Source organism: Prionailurus bengalensis, chromosome B1, assembly GCF_016509475.1.
Source record: "Prionailurus bengalensis isolate Pbe53 chromosome B1, Fcat_Pben_1.1_paternal_pri, whole genome shotgun sequence".
NCBI classification, from domain to species: Eukaryota; Metazoa; Chordata; class Mammalia; order Carnivora; family Felidae; genus Prionailurus; species Prionailurus bengalensis.
Genome location: NC_057344.1, coordinates 153,888,827 through 153,908,377, shown reverse-complemented (window position 1 = coordinate 153,908,377; position 19,551 = coordinate 153,888,827). Strand labels below are relative to the sequence as shown.

Sequence of the window (19,551 nt, the reverse complement as noted above, 5' to 3'; positions counted from 1 at the left end):
TGCAACCATTTTTATTACCATTGTATATGCGTTAATTAGAAGACTGCCAGGCACAGAGGAGTTTTATAGGATTTGAATAAACATATGGCCTCTTATTGAAGAAGAATTAGTAGAAGTTATATATGCATATTCAATCAAATGTGAAATTAGTTACTATATAATAAATCATTTTTTCCTACATAAAAAGTCAGTATTCCTTTGCTAGTTAACTGCAAAGTAGATAATCACTGTCTGGACTTAACTCGGTGCGAAAATCTACTGGCTATCTTATTTATCCTAGGCAAGTTAACTCTGTGAATTTTATTTTTCTCATCTGTTAAGCAAAAATATTTAAAGAAATAGAAATATAACGAAAGTATCTAATAGGGATGTTGTGAGTGTTAAAGGAGATGTTTGCAAAGTACCAGAAACTATTAAAAACTACCTTAAAATGTTTTACTAACTTTAATTTTTTTTGGAGAGAGGGAGAGAGAGAGAGAGAGAGAGAGAGAGAGAGAGAGAGAGAATGTTAAGTAGTCTCCATGCCCAGCACAGAGTCTGATGCTGGTCTCAAACTCATGACATTGAGATCATGACCTGAGCCAAAATCAAGAGTCAAACACAACTGAGCCACCCAGGCACCCCCACAATGTGTTAACTTTAATTTTAACATTTTAAATGTTTATTTTTGAGAGAGAGAGAGAGAGAGAAAGCATGAGCAGGAGTGGGGAAGAAAGAGGGAGACACATAGTCCGAAGCAGGCTGCAGGTCCCGAGCTGTCAGCACAGAGCCCCACATGCGGCTGGAACCCACGAACCATGAGACCATGACCTGAGCCAAAGTTGGCCCCTCAAAGGACTGAGCCACCCAGGTGCCCTATGTTAACTTTAATTGTAAAAGAAAACAACATAAAACCTTGTAGTTGTTTGTACAGATAAAAGATTTTCGCTAACAAATGATATTTGCATTCTTGGAATACCTTTTCTGCAAAACCATACCCTGAAAATAACAGGTATGAAGAGTAGTTAGGACCAGAGTATTAAAACCTGTACAACTCTGTATTGTGTTTACTAAGAGATACCAATAATGACCATAATAAAAATACCAGTACAGCTGAAAAGGTGTTTAAAAAAATAAATAAATAACGGGAAAATGAGACTTTACCTTGTTTTAATAAAGTAAAAGAAAAGTTGATGGAATTGTATGTAAGAAATATTTGCAAGAGCTGAATAATAAGGTGGAAAAAGACAATAGACACTTTCAAGGCAGAGCACATGGGCAAATTGAGTCAGGTAAGAAAAAGATATTGTGATATTGTATCTATTTGCCTGTAATGTAATGTGTTCATGTTGTTTTCTGCATTAAACTGCTATTGGTGGTTGGTTCAAAATGATACTATGCTCAGAAAAAAAAAAGGTATGAACAGTTGTAAATTCCACATCAGGCTAATATCATTCCTGAATTTATATAAACTGATTATTTGTCACAAATAGATACGCCTAGTAAACAATCAAGTAGAAATAATCTCATAGTCAAAATGTAGTTGTTATTTAACAGGAACAATACTCAGAAAACATTCCCCACCCACCCTTCAAATTATCTATTAAATACATTTTTCTTTGCTGCCACCAAGAAACATACCCACCCACATACATATAGAGTATGAAAAAATTATGAGGGCCTTATGTGCCATGAGGAGCTTGAACTTGATGCTGGAAGTAGGGATAAGATACTAGAGCAGATCAATGTGTGAGAAAATATATCCAAAACTATAATTGGTATCTAGAATAAAAATTACAGAGACTTGTACTGTGATTATGAGAAGCCAATGTGCAAATTTCAGATATACTAATTGTACAGAATTGCTATTTGTTTTTAGTAACAGTCAATCATTTAATTGAAAAGAAATAGAAAGAAAGCTACATTTTAACACCCAATCCAAGGATTTTAATAAGTATAATATGGCTGTATGCACACATATGTGCATAGTACCACACACCTATATACATACACAAATAGTTGCTCTTATTATTGAAATATTCTGTTTATTTTAGAGTTAGGCAAGTTTACATTAACTTGCCACTTCCCAAACCCAGTAGCTTCAAATATAAACAGAACGGTTAGGATGAATACGGTTTCTCATTAACGAATTGTGGCAAATATTGAGAAGTCCAAAAACAATTTCAGCAGAGTCAGATAAACAGTTGAGAAGTTTAAAATCATCTATGTTAAGAAACCCTGGGCATTTTTACATTGCAAAATAATTCAGTATGAACTACATTCATTTTATATTGTTCCAAGAGTTAGTTCATTTCAGCCTTTACAAATTCTTGGAATATGGAAAAAACAAAAACAAAAACAAACAAACAAAAAAAACATTGAATGTTTCCAGATTGAATCTATTCCCTCAGTTTTATGTGTCAAAATTCTAATGAAAATGCTGAAGTGTCTGCAAAAAAATACAAGATATTAAGATGCTACACTGGCTGTTTATTATAGAGTCAAAATTCTGGGAAAGAGACAGCTTTCATTTCATTCATTTATTAGTGTTAATTTTAAAACCATGGGAGTTGCTGAAAGCACAAACAAAAGAGGGGGAAAAATGTAGAATTAAAAGAGAAGAATGCTGCAGACAGAATCTAAGTAGTGACAGATTTTAAGAAACCTAACAATGATGTGAAGTCCACAAAGAGTCTGAGAATGAGAGGTCAGAGAGAAGACAAATAAATTAGATCTTAGAACCAAGTGGACAGAATTAGAATCAAACCAAAGGAGTCAAACAGGATGGTGTACCAAGTCAAGTGCAGCTGGGAGTTCAGGTTACACATGACCAAAGATGATCCACTGCTCTAGCAAAAGGGAAACTCTAGTGACCTTAGCAAGGTCTTTGGCAAAAGGACAAAGAAGAGTGTTCTGAAGTGAGGGCTAAGTGATGGAGAAAGGAAGAGTGATGGAATTGCTATAAGCGGTTTGTAAGTTAGCAAATTCTTGGTAAAATAATTTTTAGGCAACATTTGAAGATACAGAAAAAAAAAGACTTAAAAGAGTAAATCTAAGGATTTGGAGAGAGAATTGCCTCGTGGACCTAAAAGTCTATTATGGACTAACCTGTAAGAGAGCAGTTTAGGTAAAGCGTGGAATAGTTTTAAGCTAGGGAGAAATATGGATCAACTAGTAAAAGAGCAGTTTAGATAATGTACAACATAAACTTTAATCTAGATGATAAATCAGAAGAAAGGTAGTGTTTTAGAGACTATATTTCTCTGAGTTTCAGAAACTGTGAGTCCTAGAGCAAAACAGTGAGATATTTAAAATGGTACATGGGCAAGTGATTTGTTTAGTTTCAAATATTAAAATTCAGTTATAACTAATGTCAAATCTCATGGCATGGATAAGTGATAAGTAGCTAAAACAGAGTGGAAGTGAAAATTGCAGGAAAAGCAAGTAGTTTTGAAAGTATAATATTGGATTATCATTTTAGATGTAATTTTCAATGTAATGCTGGGGCTTAAAATGAAGGGGAATCTAATAGCCAGAATTTATTAGATCTCTCAAAATAGAGAAAGGGTAGGTAAGTACAAAACAAAGAAGAATGAAGGATAATATACTAGAATGACATGAATCTTAAAATAGGTAGAGATTACATGTTAGAGAAAACTTTATGGCTTAAATTTTAAAAGTATACTAGATAAATGATGTACTGTGGATTGTGACAAAGTATATGGATTTCACTTGATAAACATTGGTCAACCTCAAAATGATACTATAGAAATGTCTATCTAAAATATTTTTTGTAGATTAAATCTTTTCCTTTGAGTTTTTTAGATTATTTAGGTACCTTTTGGAAATTACAACATTAAGCTTTTAGGCTCAAAAGATACCGTAAGAGGGAATTAAGATATTCTATAGTTAAGAAAATAACTACATATATATTTTATATGTCATACACATAATCACACACACATGAGGTATATGTATATTCAAATGCACAAAATACATTTATACTACATACTACCACCCTATTATCACTTAGATGACTATTACTGAAATCTTTAATAATGTGGATTTATTCTGGGGATATTTTACTCTAACCTGTTTCAAGAAAGAACTATTATTCATTAAACTAACTGGTGGGAAGATGAGAGTGCCATGCAGGGTCAATATTGTCATATTTTCAGAATGTCATCCTCATTTATTTTCTTGTTTTTTTTTCTTTTTAAACAGACATTGCATTTAATTCCAATATGTAGTATTCTTATTTATTACTTAACCCTTTGCTACTGCTAAAATGTGCACAGACTCAGGATTTAGTTTTTCCAAAAGGCATTTAATATTTTTGGCTGAAAACATTAAACATCTGACCATGGGGAAAATCAAGCTTCTAGGATGTCATAGGTATAATACTTAGCACTAAAGAATTTGATTTTAGGAGTTAGCCAATAGTAATCTTAAAGTTGCAGGAGATGCTAGAGAATCGGCCTAAAAGAAAGCAACCAATTTGTGAAAAAGACTAAAATCTCCATTCATTACTACAAAATGCTACTTTAACCTATCTACTTTTGGAGTTATTTTGTTTTTGTCTTGGTGTCTTTTTCTTCTCCTTCTTCTGCTTCTTTTTCTTCTCCTTTTTCTTCTTCTTCTTCTTCTTCTTCTTCTTCTTTTTCTTCTTCTTCTTCTTCTTCTTCTTCTTCTTTTTCTTCTTCTTCTTTTTCTTCTTCTTCTTCTTCTTCTTCTTCTTCTTCTTCTTCCTTTTGTTTTTCTTTTTGAGAAAACAAAATACTACATGCTTTTGGCAATTTATACAGTAAACTGTCTGTAAATAAATAAATATTGACTTAAAAAAGTCATTACTGGAAAATGAGATATAAACGTATTTTAGAAATGTTTGGATTATAATATATACAAAACATAATCTCCTTGAATTCAAATTTATGGACCCTAAACAAAACATGAAAGAGATATCAAGAAGTTATCTAACCAAAATTGTCAATGAAAGAATGGAGAAATCATGATACCAGATAAATTACCAAAAAACATTTTTAATGTAGAAATAATTCCCTAGTATTTAGATATTGTTTTGTAAAACACTGAATAAAATAATAAAAATAAATCAGAAAGAGAGAAAATAGCTATATAATTTCACTAATCGTGATATGTAATCAGAAATTAAAATCATAAACATGAAGTATAATTAAAATGGTGAGAATTCTTCACCCCATCCCCTCTACCAAGATAAATTACAGATATTAAAAAAATTATGTGAAAAATAAAACTATAACTTACAAGTATTTGAATAAAACATAAATCAATATTTCCAAAGATTAGAGGATAAAATGATACTCAAATAGGTCACAAAACAGAAAACATAAAATAAAAAAATTGATTAATTTGGATCTATAAAATTGATTTTTCTTCCAAAAATGGGGAAAAGTGTTTGTTACCTATATACTAATTCATAAAGATTTTATGTATTATTAAGACACCAAAAACATCCAAGTAGTCAAAGATATGGGTGAACACTATGAACAGGCAATTTCCAGAAAAAAATACATAAAAATCTCAAAGGAGAGTATGAAAAAATTAATTCACTAATGACTCAACAAATGAAATCTAATGCTAAATTATTTTTTTCCATACATCAATTATCAAAACTTATTAACTTGTTAATATACAGTACTAATAAGGAAAGGGAAGAAAAACTCTGAAGTACTCTTTTAAGTCTACAAATTAGGAGAGAAAATTTGGCAATACATACATGTTAAGATCTGAAGTGAGGTTATCCTCTATAACAACATTTTTTTCCCCTGGTATTATTCTTACAAATACAATTAAATAATTTTACAAACATGAATTATTCTGGTCAATAAATAACTTGATGCATGGTACATATTAAATGTCTGCTAAATATTTTTCAACATTCAACAAATAGTGATGAATAAATAAGCATAATATTTCTTTATTATAGAAGCAATTAGAATGTGTATCCAGAAAATGTGTATTACACATCCACAGAAAAGTATATCTCCAGTAATATTTATCATGTAGGTCAATATATATTTACACAAAAATACACTGAGAAAATATGTTGATAGGAAAAGCTATTAGAGACCAATGTATAAGATATGTGAAATTGTGGGGGGGGCACCTCGGTGGCACAGTCATTTATGTGTCTGACTCTTGATTTCAGCTCAGGTCATGATCTTATGGTTGTTGAGATCAATCCCAGAGTCGAGCTGTGTACTGACAGCACGCAGCCTGCTTGAGATTCTCTCTCCCTCTCTCCCTGCTACTGCCCTCTCTCAAGCTCCCTCTCCCTCACAAAATAAATAAATAAACTTAAAAATAAAAAAAAATATGTGAAGTTGTGTATATAGGCATAGAAAAATATCTCTAGCCTTTAGTAAAAACATTTATATTAGGAAGCTAATGCTTTAATCTTTGTGAGATTTTGCATTTTTGGAAATTTATCTTGTATGTTTATTATTGTATTATATTAAAAAGTGAAGCTATTGTTATCTTGCTAAAATAATCTCACTTATTGAATATGATGCTTTGCCAACAAAGTACATACAAATCAAATGAAAAATAATACATGAAAATGAGAAATTGGCACATTAATATCTTTGGGATTATAAAAACATTGTGGTACATTTTAGCACATCTGAATTTAACATGGAGATTATATTTTCAAGGGATTTATAATAGGGTCCAAGGAACTTTGAATATGACATATTTTATGAAATTTGAAAAATGAAAGATATTTTTAAACCAACTAGATAGGTGACAAAATATATAAGCACAAATAACTCATTTTAGACATTTCCTCGTAATGATGAAGTGTCATTAATAAACCATTTTAAAAGCTCATGTGCTTGTTTTTAGATCATTTACATAAAATTCCACTGTGATGCATTCCATGTCTTTCTGAAAATTTTCTCAGAAATGAGAAGATTAATACTACAAGAGTAAGCTATGTCTTAATAGATTCCCTTGTTTTATATTACTCATCTATAATCCTGCTAATGATTGCAATTTAACCAAATATTTTTGGTTAGCCAAAACAATTTTTAGAGGAAGAAATAAAGGAAAATAAAAAAATAAACCATTGCTTGTGCATTAAAGTTTGCAAGATGATCTTTGATTTTGTAACGGTGGCTTTAGTGCTGTGTGTGCTTTCTGGTTTCGCATTTTGAGAATACTCCCTTATACAGTATATTAACCAGTCCAGATATTTCACTGTGCCGATATCTGTCTCCTTTTGAATTTAAATTTCTTCACACACTCACATATTCAAATATAAGTTGGAAATCAATCATGTGCTATAGATAATCTATCTCTTCTGATATTTGGTGAATTTATATTGTAGGCACTTGCTCAAGGTCCAACATTGCTAACCCAACTATTTTGATGTTTGCATATTATACAACAAAACTATTTCATAATATCATGCTTTGGGAATATCAGCATGTCATGAAAGATGAATCAAAATAGCCCTGACATTGCATAGCAATACACAGGCTTAAACGTTGTGCCATAATGAGAGACAAAACAGTTTACAGACAGGATCATACCTCATACACTTTAGGAATTGTATTAGTCATGACAGTTGTATTACATGAACCTTGACTGGCAAAATGGCCATCCCTTCCTAACGCTTTGATCTAAGGTTCTGCAAACAGTAATACATCACATAGGTAAATTGAATTTTCAACATTTATGTGAGTTTCTGATGATATTAAGTATATAGCAATGTAAATTTGATGAGTATTTTAAAGTAGTTACAATAAGAAGAGGTCTATTTTCAACACCTGGGACATTGATATGTGCCAGTGGTTATACTATGATTTGAATTGAAACCACAAAGAAAATAAGGGCTTAAGTAAAAATAAATAAATAAATAAAATAAAGAAAAAAAAAAGAAAAATTGAGAGGTACATATAGCAAGGGCAGTTAGAGAAAACAAAATTATATTATTCTATATATCATTAGCTGAATTTCATAATAGAAAACATTAACGAGGTATCATTAAAAACCATGTTTTGAACAATATATTACTACACGTTGTGATTTATAGTACCTATATACACTATAATAGAATAGACTTGAGATATTTCTTTTCAAAATATTTTTATCTGAAAATGTTTGCAGCCCTTAATATATTGGTAGATGATACATTCTTTAGTTTCTTTTTTTTTTAATCTCAATTTGCCACTTTAACAGGAAATGAATCATCAATTTCTCTAAAATTTCAAGATTAGGGAAGCAATCTTCTTTCAGAATTACTTTCGTTTTTTAAAGATTTGACAATTTCTCTCCATTAACATATATAAGTTGTTAAACTGTTTTGAAATATACTAAAAGGAAAGAAAGTTAGGTATATCTTGTCAACTACTTTTAAGAATCCAGAGAGCATGTGTGGACACACAAAGTAACATTTACTAACATTAAGGTAAAATAAAATTTTAATTATTTTTAACTAATGAATTCAAAATTAATCAATTCTGGGAAGTCATTCAGTTTGTGTATGTATGTGTATATGTTTGTGTGCATACACATAGTGTTTTAGTATGCCAAAAAACCATACTAGACAATGGCTACACTATAAATATTATCTTTAGTAGTATAGCATAGTTCCTGATCATTTAACTTTATTAATGAGTATTTGTTGAATTAAGTTGAATGAAACAATTTTTGGTACTCAAGTAGTACAAAAATTTTTTTCTTAAAGCTAAAAGTGAAAATACAAAAAAATTTAAACTATTATTTTGTGAGGTAATCATGTGGAAACTTATAAAACATTTTCTGTGAAACAAATTTTTTTTTTAAATTACCAAGTATTATTTGGCTTCAAATTATACAATTTTTTCTTTACTGAAGGAAAATTAACAATATGTGGGATAAAATTGTCAAATGATGTATACAGTATGGTAAATAAAGGAGAGATATTTTGAAAATCCTGTTAAATTTTAAATGGGTTAAGTATATTTCATAAAAATTTATTCTTTTCCTGAAATATTTTGTATGAGGTTCATCAAGAATGCAGTTACCTGAAAGACCTTTTTTGTCCATATAACCTATTTTTTGTGTGCCATTTGGCAAATTTGTTAGAAGTTCTTCAGTGACCAGAACATCAATGTTAACTTATTAATTTATTAACTTATCTCAATCTTGAAATCTACATGTAATATTAAAACAATGGTGGTATTTCTCCCCCTGGCCAAGGGTCTTACTGGACTTTGGTGATTAGATTTCTAGAAGTGAAATAGCCACTTAATTCCCATAGCTTCCCCTAAATGCAACATTGACTGTTACCCGACTGAATAATCTGCCAGATCACTCCATTTCTTCATTTAAATTATTGATAAAGCTCATAATTTCTGTTGCTGAAGAAACTATTAGAAAAAGAACGTTAGCCACTTATAGAGGTAGGAGTGGAGAGCTTTTTTAAGATAAAAATTCTGCCATTTCTTCCCTTGGTTACATTTATCATTTTTCTAGCTTCTTTTATTGAGAGATCAGGGAATTCTACAGCCTTGTCCAGGAGGCTCCTTCAGATTGCCTAGAGAATACTCATTATTCTATATGATGTGTCATAAATCCTTCTACTGTGTTATCTTTGTTTTGAGTTATTCTCCTTGAACCTTTCAAAGTTTAGCATTGTTTATATCTCCCTGGCCTTTCGGCAAAGAATTATATGCATTTCAACTGTCACAAATAAATCCCTTCATGTGGCTGAAACTACAATTGGTCTGATAATTCCATTGTTCTTTCTCTTGCTTCTTCCCCTGCCCCTCCTTCCCCAGGCTCTGAACTGCAGAGACAAGTAGATTATAAACATCATTGAAACTTGATATTGTCAACTAATAGATAACACAGAGGTCATGGATAAAATAACTTGATTTTTCTTTCAGAAACTTCTTTTAGATCTAATTCTTAGATCATTGATCTAATTCTTAGATCAATCTCACAGGAGAAAATTCCATTAGCAATTACAAACCATATTTGCATTCATTCTTCTTACTCATATTAATCATTGTTTTTAATTTCATAGTTGATCTTATGGTGTCATGTAACATTACCCAGAGATTTCAGATTTTATATCCAATTGTGAACTATACTTAGACTTATAGCAATATTATTCATTACATAATTTGTAAAACAAACTCTTGAATTAGTTCCTTTTTGCAAATGAGGACTAACCATAGTATTTCTGAAGTAAAATAAAGAAGTATTATTTGAATTTCTGCCTAAAAAATAATTAAAAACATGATTCAGTAAAAAAGAGGCAATGGATGGGGTTAGTGGTTCGAATACAGGTTACAGAGCCCTATTTTCTGAGTTTGAATTCCAGCTCTGCCACTTACTAGCTATGTGGCCACAGGCAAGTTATCTAATCTTTTAAAAAGACTTATCTGTAAAATGAAAATCAGAATACTATAAGATGATCATAAAATTGCTGTGATATTTTTAAATATTTGCTGCACAGAAATATCTTAGGATATTCATAACAAAAAATGACTATTTCATAAAAGTTAACTATATTTATTTTTCTTATTATGAAAGTTAATGCAAGGTAACTACAGTAGGACATCTAAAGATACTATAAAGCACAATATTTGATAGCAACAGCTCTGTGACATCAGCTATAATAATTTCAACTTAAAAATGAGAGTATAAAAATCAAGGATTCTCATATGGGGCAAAAAGTCACTTATGTCTTGATAATTTAGCGAATATTAAAAAAAAATTTTTTTAACGTTTATTTATTTTTGAGACAGAGAGAGACAGAGCATGAACAGGGGAGTGTCAGAGAGAGAGACACAGAATCTGAAACAGGCTCCAGGCTCTGAGCTGTCAGCACAGAGCCCGACGCGGGGCTTGAACTCACAGACCATGAGATCATGACCTGAGCTGAAGTCCGACGCTTAACCGACTGAGCCACCCAGGCGCCCCTAGCGAATTTTTTAAAGATAATTCCAAGTAATATAAAGAGATATGAGCAAGCATGGGGTAAAGAATAAGGATTCTCTGCCTAAGAGAAAATTTAAACTTAATGAACAATTTTTTTAAAGGGATTCAAATGTCCAAAGAACAATGATAAATGGTGCTATAATCATTGACAGAAAATATGAAATTTAACAAAGTGACATTCATTTGAAGGAGAAATAGAGGTTTTAAGTATCAAGGGACAGTTATAGAGGCTCTGTGCCAAAAACTGGGAGGAAAACCAAATATATATTTCTTATTTTAAAACAAAATATCACACATCCTAATTTATTTTGATAATTTCAAAAGAAACCTGATCTAGAAACACTAAAAAAGTATTTACTACTTGAAATTTTTTTTAAAAAATAGGAAAGTATTAAAACTTTAGTCTCACATAAGAATCCAAAATATTTATGGTGAATTATCTGGAAAGAAACTATTCATCAAGTATTTGTACACATGCTCACATGAATCAAAATTTTACATGGTTATTCTTGTCAATTGTGTACAAACTTTGATATAAGCTTTGAAAATACACGTTATGATGTAACGTTAAAAATCATTTAGGGAAAGTTATGTGATTTAGTTACTGCATAAAGATTGGATCTCATTCAATATTCTTCAAATATTCACTGAATTTTATATCTCACCCAACGTTAAAACTGGTGTCTGAAAGGGCGGGCCTACGCCAGCCAACTCCATCTTGTTCTGTGTCCTTCACCTTGACCACGCCTCCTCCCCTTGAGTAACCTCCTACTCACCTGCCTTACAGGACTCAGACCCTTCCCCAGCCAATCGGCTGAGGCCACGGCCATTACCTCACCAACTGCCCCTAGGCCCCAATAAAACCTTTGTCCTTTTGAAACTAGCTCTTTCTCCCGGGTATCTCACAGCTGTGTTGGTGCAGGTAGGGGATTGAGCTGGAGCTAGCTCGAATAAAGGCTCTTTTGCTTTTACATCAGACTCGGCTCCCTGGCAGTATTTGCGGATCATGAATTCTGGGTATAACAGTGTCAACACAAAATGAACGAACTTTTTATAGTCTCTAAACATAAGAAAGAGAGCTTTATTTGCGCTAAGTTAGAATAGTGGTCTGGGAAATGTTCACAGGGAAGAAAGTGTTCTGGAAAAGGAAGAATTTTTATACAGTTACATACTTTTTAGCAAAAGCTCAAAAGCTTTTAAAGTAGCATGTAGGCAGGAATCACAAGTGTTAACATCAAGGAATGCAGGGAGTAAGAGCACTGATTGTTATCTTAAGGACAAGATGGTTTTCCTTTAGGCTACTTACTTACAAAGCAAGTAGACAATGGATGCTTGATGGGCCATAAATCAGGCTTTTTGTTTAAACAAAGTTTGTATACAGTCATATTGACTTCAAAATAAATCTAAAATGGCTTCCCTTGTATATCAGATTTTTAGAGAGCTTTTGTCTCATCCATCTTAATTGTAATTATGGTATTTACCTCCACCAAACAATCATGGAAGTCATCATTCACAATAAGTGGTTGATGGTTACTTTTTTTTTTTAGAGATTATGGGTGATGTTGTAATAGCTTTCAGAGCACCTTATCTTGTGGTTGCAAATCACCTTTAACTACAAAATCAGTAAAAGTTTTTAAAAATTTGAAAAAAAAGTTTTTTTTCTTTAAAAAAAAGCTGTTTAGATGAAATTCTACCTTTATACAACTTTGTACGGCAATGGTATTTTCTAATTTCTGGTTTAGATTCCTTGGCTTCCTTCCTAAGACAAGTAATGATACAGCTCCAAAAGAATGTATTCACTAGACCTTTACTTTGACAAATCTTTAAATTATTTTTATTAATATATCTCCTGCTTTGTCCATGCTAACTATTGCATACATCTCACTTCTATGGAGGTCTAGACTACAGGAACTTAAATAATTTTGAGTATTATAAAGCATAACAAAATAATTTATAACATACAGGCAGAATTTTTCCACTGGAATTTACTTGTCATTCTGGCAAATAAACTTTGTCAATTGATTAGATCTACAATATGGATTACATCATTACAGATTTACATTAGTATACACACAGTTGGCTGTGGCTTTTTGTAAGTTCTATTATTTTTTAGAACATAAAATATTAAAAATTATTCTAATAAAGTCATATTATACCCCAAGAGAGAATTAAATTTAATTGAAGAAATCATGGAATAGTTGTTGAATTGAGTAACATGAAATAAGGTAATGCTACTCAGATTATGTAATAGAGTTTTGTTTTGTTTTTAACATGGATGGTTTTTTTAATCCTTTGAAATCTTAGAAAATATTCACATAGTTTTAGTCAGAGTGTCACCTGGACCTTGAATGATTCTTAATTTTTCAGTTCAGCTTTAACAACAAGGTTTAATTCTTCTACACAATCTTTGTGAGAATATGAGAGTAAGTGGAGCACAACATATAGCATGATATTTGAGACTCTATAGGAGAGGCTTCAAGATACAATCAAGAACAATAATTACAGGGGTGCCTGGGTGGCGCAGTCGGTTAAGCGTCCGACTTCAGCCAGGTCACGATCTCGCGGTCTGTGAGTTCGAGCCCCGCGTCAGGCTCTGGGCTGATGGCTCAGAGCCTGGAACCTGTTTCCGATTCTGTGTCTCCCTCTCTCTGCCCCTCCCCCGTTCATGCGCTGTCTCTCTCTGTCCCAAAAATAAAATAAACGTTGAAAAAAAAAATTTTTAAGAACAATAATTACAAATGTGAGTAAAGAAATGTATGGAGGTAAAGAAAGACTAGTGGAGTATTGCAGCTGAGGCATTGCATGAATTTTTGTGCATTAAGAAATAGATAACTGTGTGTGTGCATATATATAATTGAAAGTTTTATCAGAATCACTTTTTCATGAAACCATTCCTCTTTTCCTCTTACCTTGCTGCTAATATTTTCATTGTAATTTTCTCCCTATTCAATATTTCTTTCACTAGTCTGAGGGCCATACTCTCTCCAGGGTAATCTAAAACATGACTCTTATAATACAGCAGAACTAAGAAATTAGAAACCCTGGGAGAGGAAAAGATAGTCATATACAGGACAAAAAAATCACAGTAAAGAAAATTTTAAAATAGAACTAAGAAAAATGTAAAGCTGACACAAAGTCAGAGAAATAATAGGGAGACTAGAAAGCAAGATCAGTCAAAACACCGAAGAGAACACAGAATAGAGATAAAAGACATATAAGGAGAACTCTCCCCTCAGGAAACCCAGTTCTTCTGATGAGTTTGTTTTTTTCTTTACAAGATTAGCAATTCCTATTATAACTGCAGGGCCTAAAAATGAACACCATCAGAAGTGTTGTAATAAAAAATTTATTCGGTGTCAGAAAGTAAAGAAGTAAGTTTGAAAAAAATCTAACAATTGTAGTAGTTATAACTACATATATATATATATATATGTATATATATATATATATATATACACACACACACACACACATATATATGATTGTTATTATTGGAATATATTTATGAAATAAGGTATTCAATGTTATTGGGTTTTAAATATGCTAAATAAGGGTGCCTGAGTGGCTCAGTTGGGTAAGCATCCATCTTCGGCTCAGGTCATGATTTCACGGTTTATGGATTCAAGCCCCACATCAGGCTCTGTGCTGACAGCTCAGAGCCTGGAGCCTGCTTCAGATTCTGTGTCTCCCTCTTTCTGCCCCACACCCCACCCCCGGCCCCCACTCACACTCTGTCTCTGTCTGTGAAAATAAATAAACGTTAAAAAAATTTAAATATGTTAAACATAAAATATTAAGGCAATCAACACATAACTTTGTTTTGTTTCATTTTTAGCATTGTAAAATTGTTAGTGTTAGCAACACTTTTTTGCTTGCTTTTTATTATTTGGTAAATATATTAAACATAATGTCCAATTTAATTGACTAACAGATAATTCTCTGTAATGTAATATAGCAAAAATTGTGTTTTTGTGCTTTATAAAACTTGAAGACCAATACTTTTTTGAAATAGAGTATAATGAATGCAAATTGCTTGAATATTATATTTCTTTTTTTATTGCAGTAAGATTGACACATAATATTATATAAGCTTTAGGTATACAACATAGTGACTCAATACTTACATGTATTATGAAATAATCACCACAATATATAAAGTTACCACCTGTCACCATACAATGTTTTTACAATATTATTGACTATTCCCTGTGCTGTATACCACATCCCCATGTCTTATTTATTTCATAAATATAAGATTGTACCTCTTAATCTCTTTCGCCTATTTTGTTCATCCCTCTGGCAACCATCAGTTTGTTTTCTGTATTTATGAGTCTCCTGTTTTGGTGTGTTTGTTCATTTGTTTTGGTTTTTAGATTTTATTTTATTTTTTATAATTTTTTTAATTCTTTTTTAACGTTTATTTATTTTTGAAACAGAGAAAGACAGAGCATGAACAGGGGAGGGGCAGAGAGAGAGGGAGACACAGAATCTGAAACAGGCTCCAGGCTCTGAGCTGTCAGCACAGAGCCCGACGCGGGGCTCGAGCTCACCGACCGTGAGATCATGACCTGAGCCGAAGTTGGACGCTCAACCGACCAAGCCACCCAGACGCCCCGAGGTTTTTAGATTTTAAAGTGAATCATATGCTGAAATCATATGGTATTTGTCTTTGTCTGACTTATTTCACTTAGCTTAATACTCTTTTTAGGTCTACCCAGAGATAAGTAGACCATTGTTACAAATGGATATTCTTTTTTAATGGCTGAGGAATATTTCTGTGTGTGTGTGTGTGTGTGTGTGTGTGTGTGTAAGTGTGTGTGTGAGTGTGTATGTGAGTAGCATATCTTTTCTATCCATCATCTACTGATGGATACTTAGGTGGACACTTATGCTCTCATATCTTGGCTATTATAAATAATGCTGTGAAGGGGCGCCTGGGTGGCGCAGTCCGTTGGGCTTCCGACTTCAGCCAGGTCACGATCTCGGGGTCTGTGAGTTCAAGCCCCGCGTCAGGCTCTGGGCTGATGGCTCAGAGCTTGGAGCTTGTTTCTGTGTCTCCCTCTCTCTCTGCCCCTCCCCCGTTCATGCTCTGTCTCTCTCTGTCCCAAAAATAAAATAAACGTTGAAAAAAAAAATTAAAAAAAAAATGCTGTGTAAACAGGGGTGCATTTATCTTTTTGAATTAGCACTTTTATTTAGATAATACAGAGAAGTGGAATTATTGGATCATAGAGTATTTCTATTTTTTCTATTTTTAATTTTTCACAGAACCTCTGTATTATTTTCCACAGTTGCTCCACCAGTTTACATTCCCACCGACAGGGCATGAGGGTTCCCTTTACCCTAAATCCTCACCAACACTTTTTATTTCTTGTCTTTTTGATAATAGCCATTCTGAGAGATATGAGGTGATGACATTGCGGTTATAATTTACATTGCCTTCATAATTAGTGACGTTGAGCATTTTTTCATGTTGGCTACATATAATAAATGCAAAATTACTGAATATTATTTTTCTTTAAGTGATGGGCTACTTTTGATATTAATAGTAATTTTTAAAAAGTGAAAAAGTCACAGCTTACATAAAGTTGTTAAAGATTAGAACTATGCCTAGGAAAATGAGTAAAATAATAGTCATCAAGAAATCCTCAAGTCTTGATATAGCTATTAAAACTAATCACATTATTGTCATATTTTTTAGTTATCCAGTTCTGATACTGGACATTTCTAAGATTTTTCATAAACTACTTAACTTCACTTATTACTAGAAGTAGGCTCTGGACCACGTAAGTACAGAATTTCTGGTTCAAATATTTTAACATTTCTAGTAACTGTTATGTATGTCTATATATATTATAGACTATTATAAAAGGAATCAGAAAATAGTAATCAAGATAACTTCACATTCCTTCTACACATGCATTAGCTTTTGATTCTTTTCTTCATTTCCAGACAATAATAGAAATCATATATTTATTATGTTGTTATTATTAACTTAAATACAAGCATTTTTCTTGCAACTTTCTACATTATAGTAATAACATCATTTTCAAGTGTCTTTTCACTTACTGCTAGAATCTAAACTTTCTGAAACCACCTTATTAGAGAAGTTTAGTCTAAGTCTTTCCAAAGATGAAAGTTCAATTACTAGTTTGAGATCCATATTTTATGTGAAGACAGGAATAACCCAAAACAAATTCATTAATATATAAAGAAATGCTTGTGTAAATAACAGGATAACATGGCTAACATAATGGTAGGTGATAAGGCACAAATTTGGAGTTTGAGAATTTTTTCAATAATTTAGAAGTAGCATAAATATACAGGGAATTTTATCATGCTACAAATTAGAAAATTAATTCCATGACAAATCTTTGCACTTTGCACTGTTCTCTTTTCCTTACCATAATCCTTTTGTGGCTTATTTCTGCATACTCAAATCTTACATATCTTTGTGGTAAATATTAAAACTTACCTTCTTGAAGAATTTTTAATGGGTTAAGCATATTTCAAATAATTCTATTCCATACTGTATATGCTTTCTATTCCTATTAAAAATTCTACCTATTTTACTGTAAGGTATTTTTAAATAGCTTAAAGCATTAAATTGTAAACTTTAAGAATATTTTCAGAAAAGAAACAGTGCTCAACTAAATACAAGACATTGAAAATGTTCGCTAGCAAAAACCATACAGTGTAAAATACGAAGGATGAACTCTGATATAAACTCCAAACTTTGGGAAATAATGAGGTGTCAGTGTAGGCTCACAGATTGTAACAAATACCCTATTCTGATGTGAAATGTTGATGGGGGAGGCTGTGCATGTGTGACACCTGAGGGTATATAAGAAGTCTGTATTTTCTGCTTAGTTTTGCTCTGAATCTAAAACTGCTTTAAAATTAGAGTATATAAAAAGTGCCTCCTAGTAATTATAGACGCGTTCACTATGTTTAAGTTATGAGTAAACTTTACTGGAAAGGTTTAAAAATAAAACCTGAATTTGAACAAACTTCATATAAATATTTCCAGTAATAATGAAACCTTTAATTAGGTAAATTTAGCTATTAATAAAATTAAATAGTATAATTTTAATTTACTGTATAAAGAGTTCCTTTGTGGAATAGATTTGACCAGTATAAACACACCCAGTAAAACTTTTGTTCAGTATTTTGTTTACATATAAATACTTTTTATCAGTTAAGAATTCTCATATAGAGGATGTTTTCTGTTTTAATAAATATGTTCAAATATAAAAGAGAAAATAATTTTGTGAAAAACTAAAACTATTGTGGATAAGAGAGTTAGATATGAAAACACAGTATTTATAGTCAAGAAGTATTTACCATACTATTTCTGAATTTCATGTAAAATTATGGTTTCCATACACCCTTTCTATCATAACATTGAACTTATTTTTACAGATAAATTTGAGCCAAATTGAGAAAACTGTAACATAAATTCTAGATTATATATAAAACTTACATGCTTTGTGGAATTTTTGTTTAACATCATGAATAGTAGATGTTTGTATCACCTGAAAAGAAAAAGAAAACATACAGAAAGAATTGTAAGAAAAAAAGTATCTATTTGTTCGCTATATATTTGAGAAGAAAACATAAAATAATAAAGTGTAAAATTATTATGAAATAACTAGTGTGTTTTGTTTGGCTTTTTAGTCACTACTGCTTTGACAACCTTGAAATATTGAGTCAATATGCATTTTCCTAAATTTTTTTTGTACATAGCAATAATGGTGGTATTGTATGAGTTTATCCAAGTGTTTGTGTCTAAAATATATTTTTTAATCTTCTCCGCCCATAATATTCAATTTCTGGCTCCCAAACTGATGAGAATCTCAATTAAAATATGAATAAATATACAAGATAGACAGAAGGTAAAAGGTATATAGCAGAGGGCTTCAGCATATGAAATTGATGTATGTGGGCAAAGAGGGGAATGTTTATTTCAGCATATCATCAGAAAAAAAATCCTACCCAAGCCCCCTCATTAGTTATGTTATTAAAACCCCCAACCAAAATTGCTGTAGGTCCACTGAAATTCATGTTAGATATATTATTTGGATTCATCAGAACTGCAAAACTCATGAGGATGAGAGTTCTATTTAAACACCTCAAGCCATCACATTTTTTGACTGTCTGACTTGGTTCACATCAAACTTGCAAACCAGTTTCCCTCTGCATCTGGTTCCTTATGAAAAAAACCCAAAATACTTCAAAGTCTACAGCAAAGGACATATTCATGATCATATAAGAAAATATATTTCCTTTCTCAAAATACATATAGAATATTATGTTAATGATTTGTTTTATTGCTGCATTAAAATCTTATAGCTGTTTTGAGAAGTGAAGTGAAAAATAAATGTGCATGAAGGGTGGCCCATAATAATACCCCAGGCAGTTCTTATTAACATTATATTATATTTAATATTTAATTAAACATTAAATGTATAACAAGGAATGCATTTATTTTACCATAATCCACTCTGATTAATACACCTATAACCATGGTATCCTATACTATTCATAGAAATTTTTTTTCTGATTTCTTCTACGTATATGATCCACGAAATAAAAAAGTTC

General features: G+C 31.6%; 1 protein-coding gene across 1 annotated transcript in view; it reads right to left on the bottom strand.

Moving 5' to 3' along the window:
- The window catches only part of TECRL (trans-2,3-enoyl-CoA reductase like), a 99,633-nt gene that overhangs the window by 54,927 nt on the left and 25,155 nt on the right, over positions 1-19,551 (bottom strand). Inside the window, exon 2 of the mRNA XM_043572583.1 lies at positions 18,434-18,485. Coding sequence (XP_043428518.1) covers positions 18,434-18,485 — 52 coding nt within the window. The remainder of the gene's footprint in view (positions 1-18,433; positions 18,486-19,551) is intronic.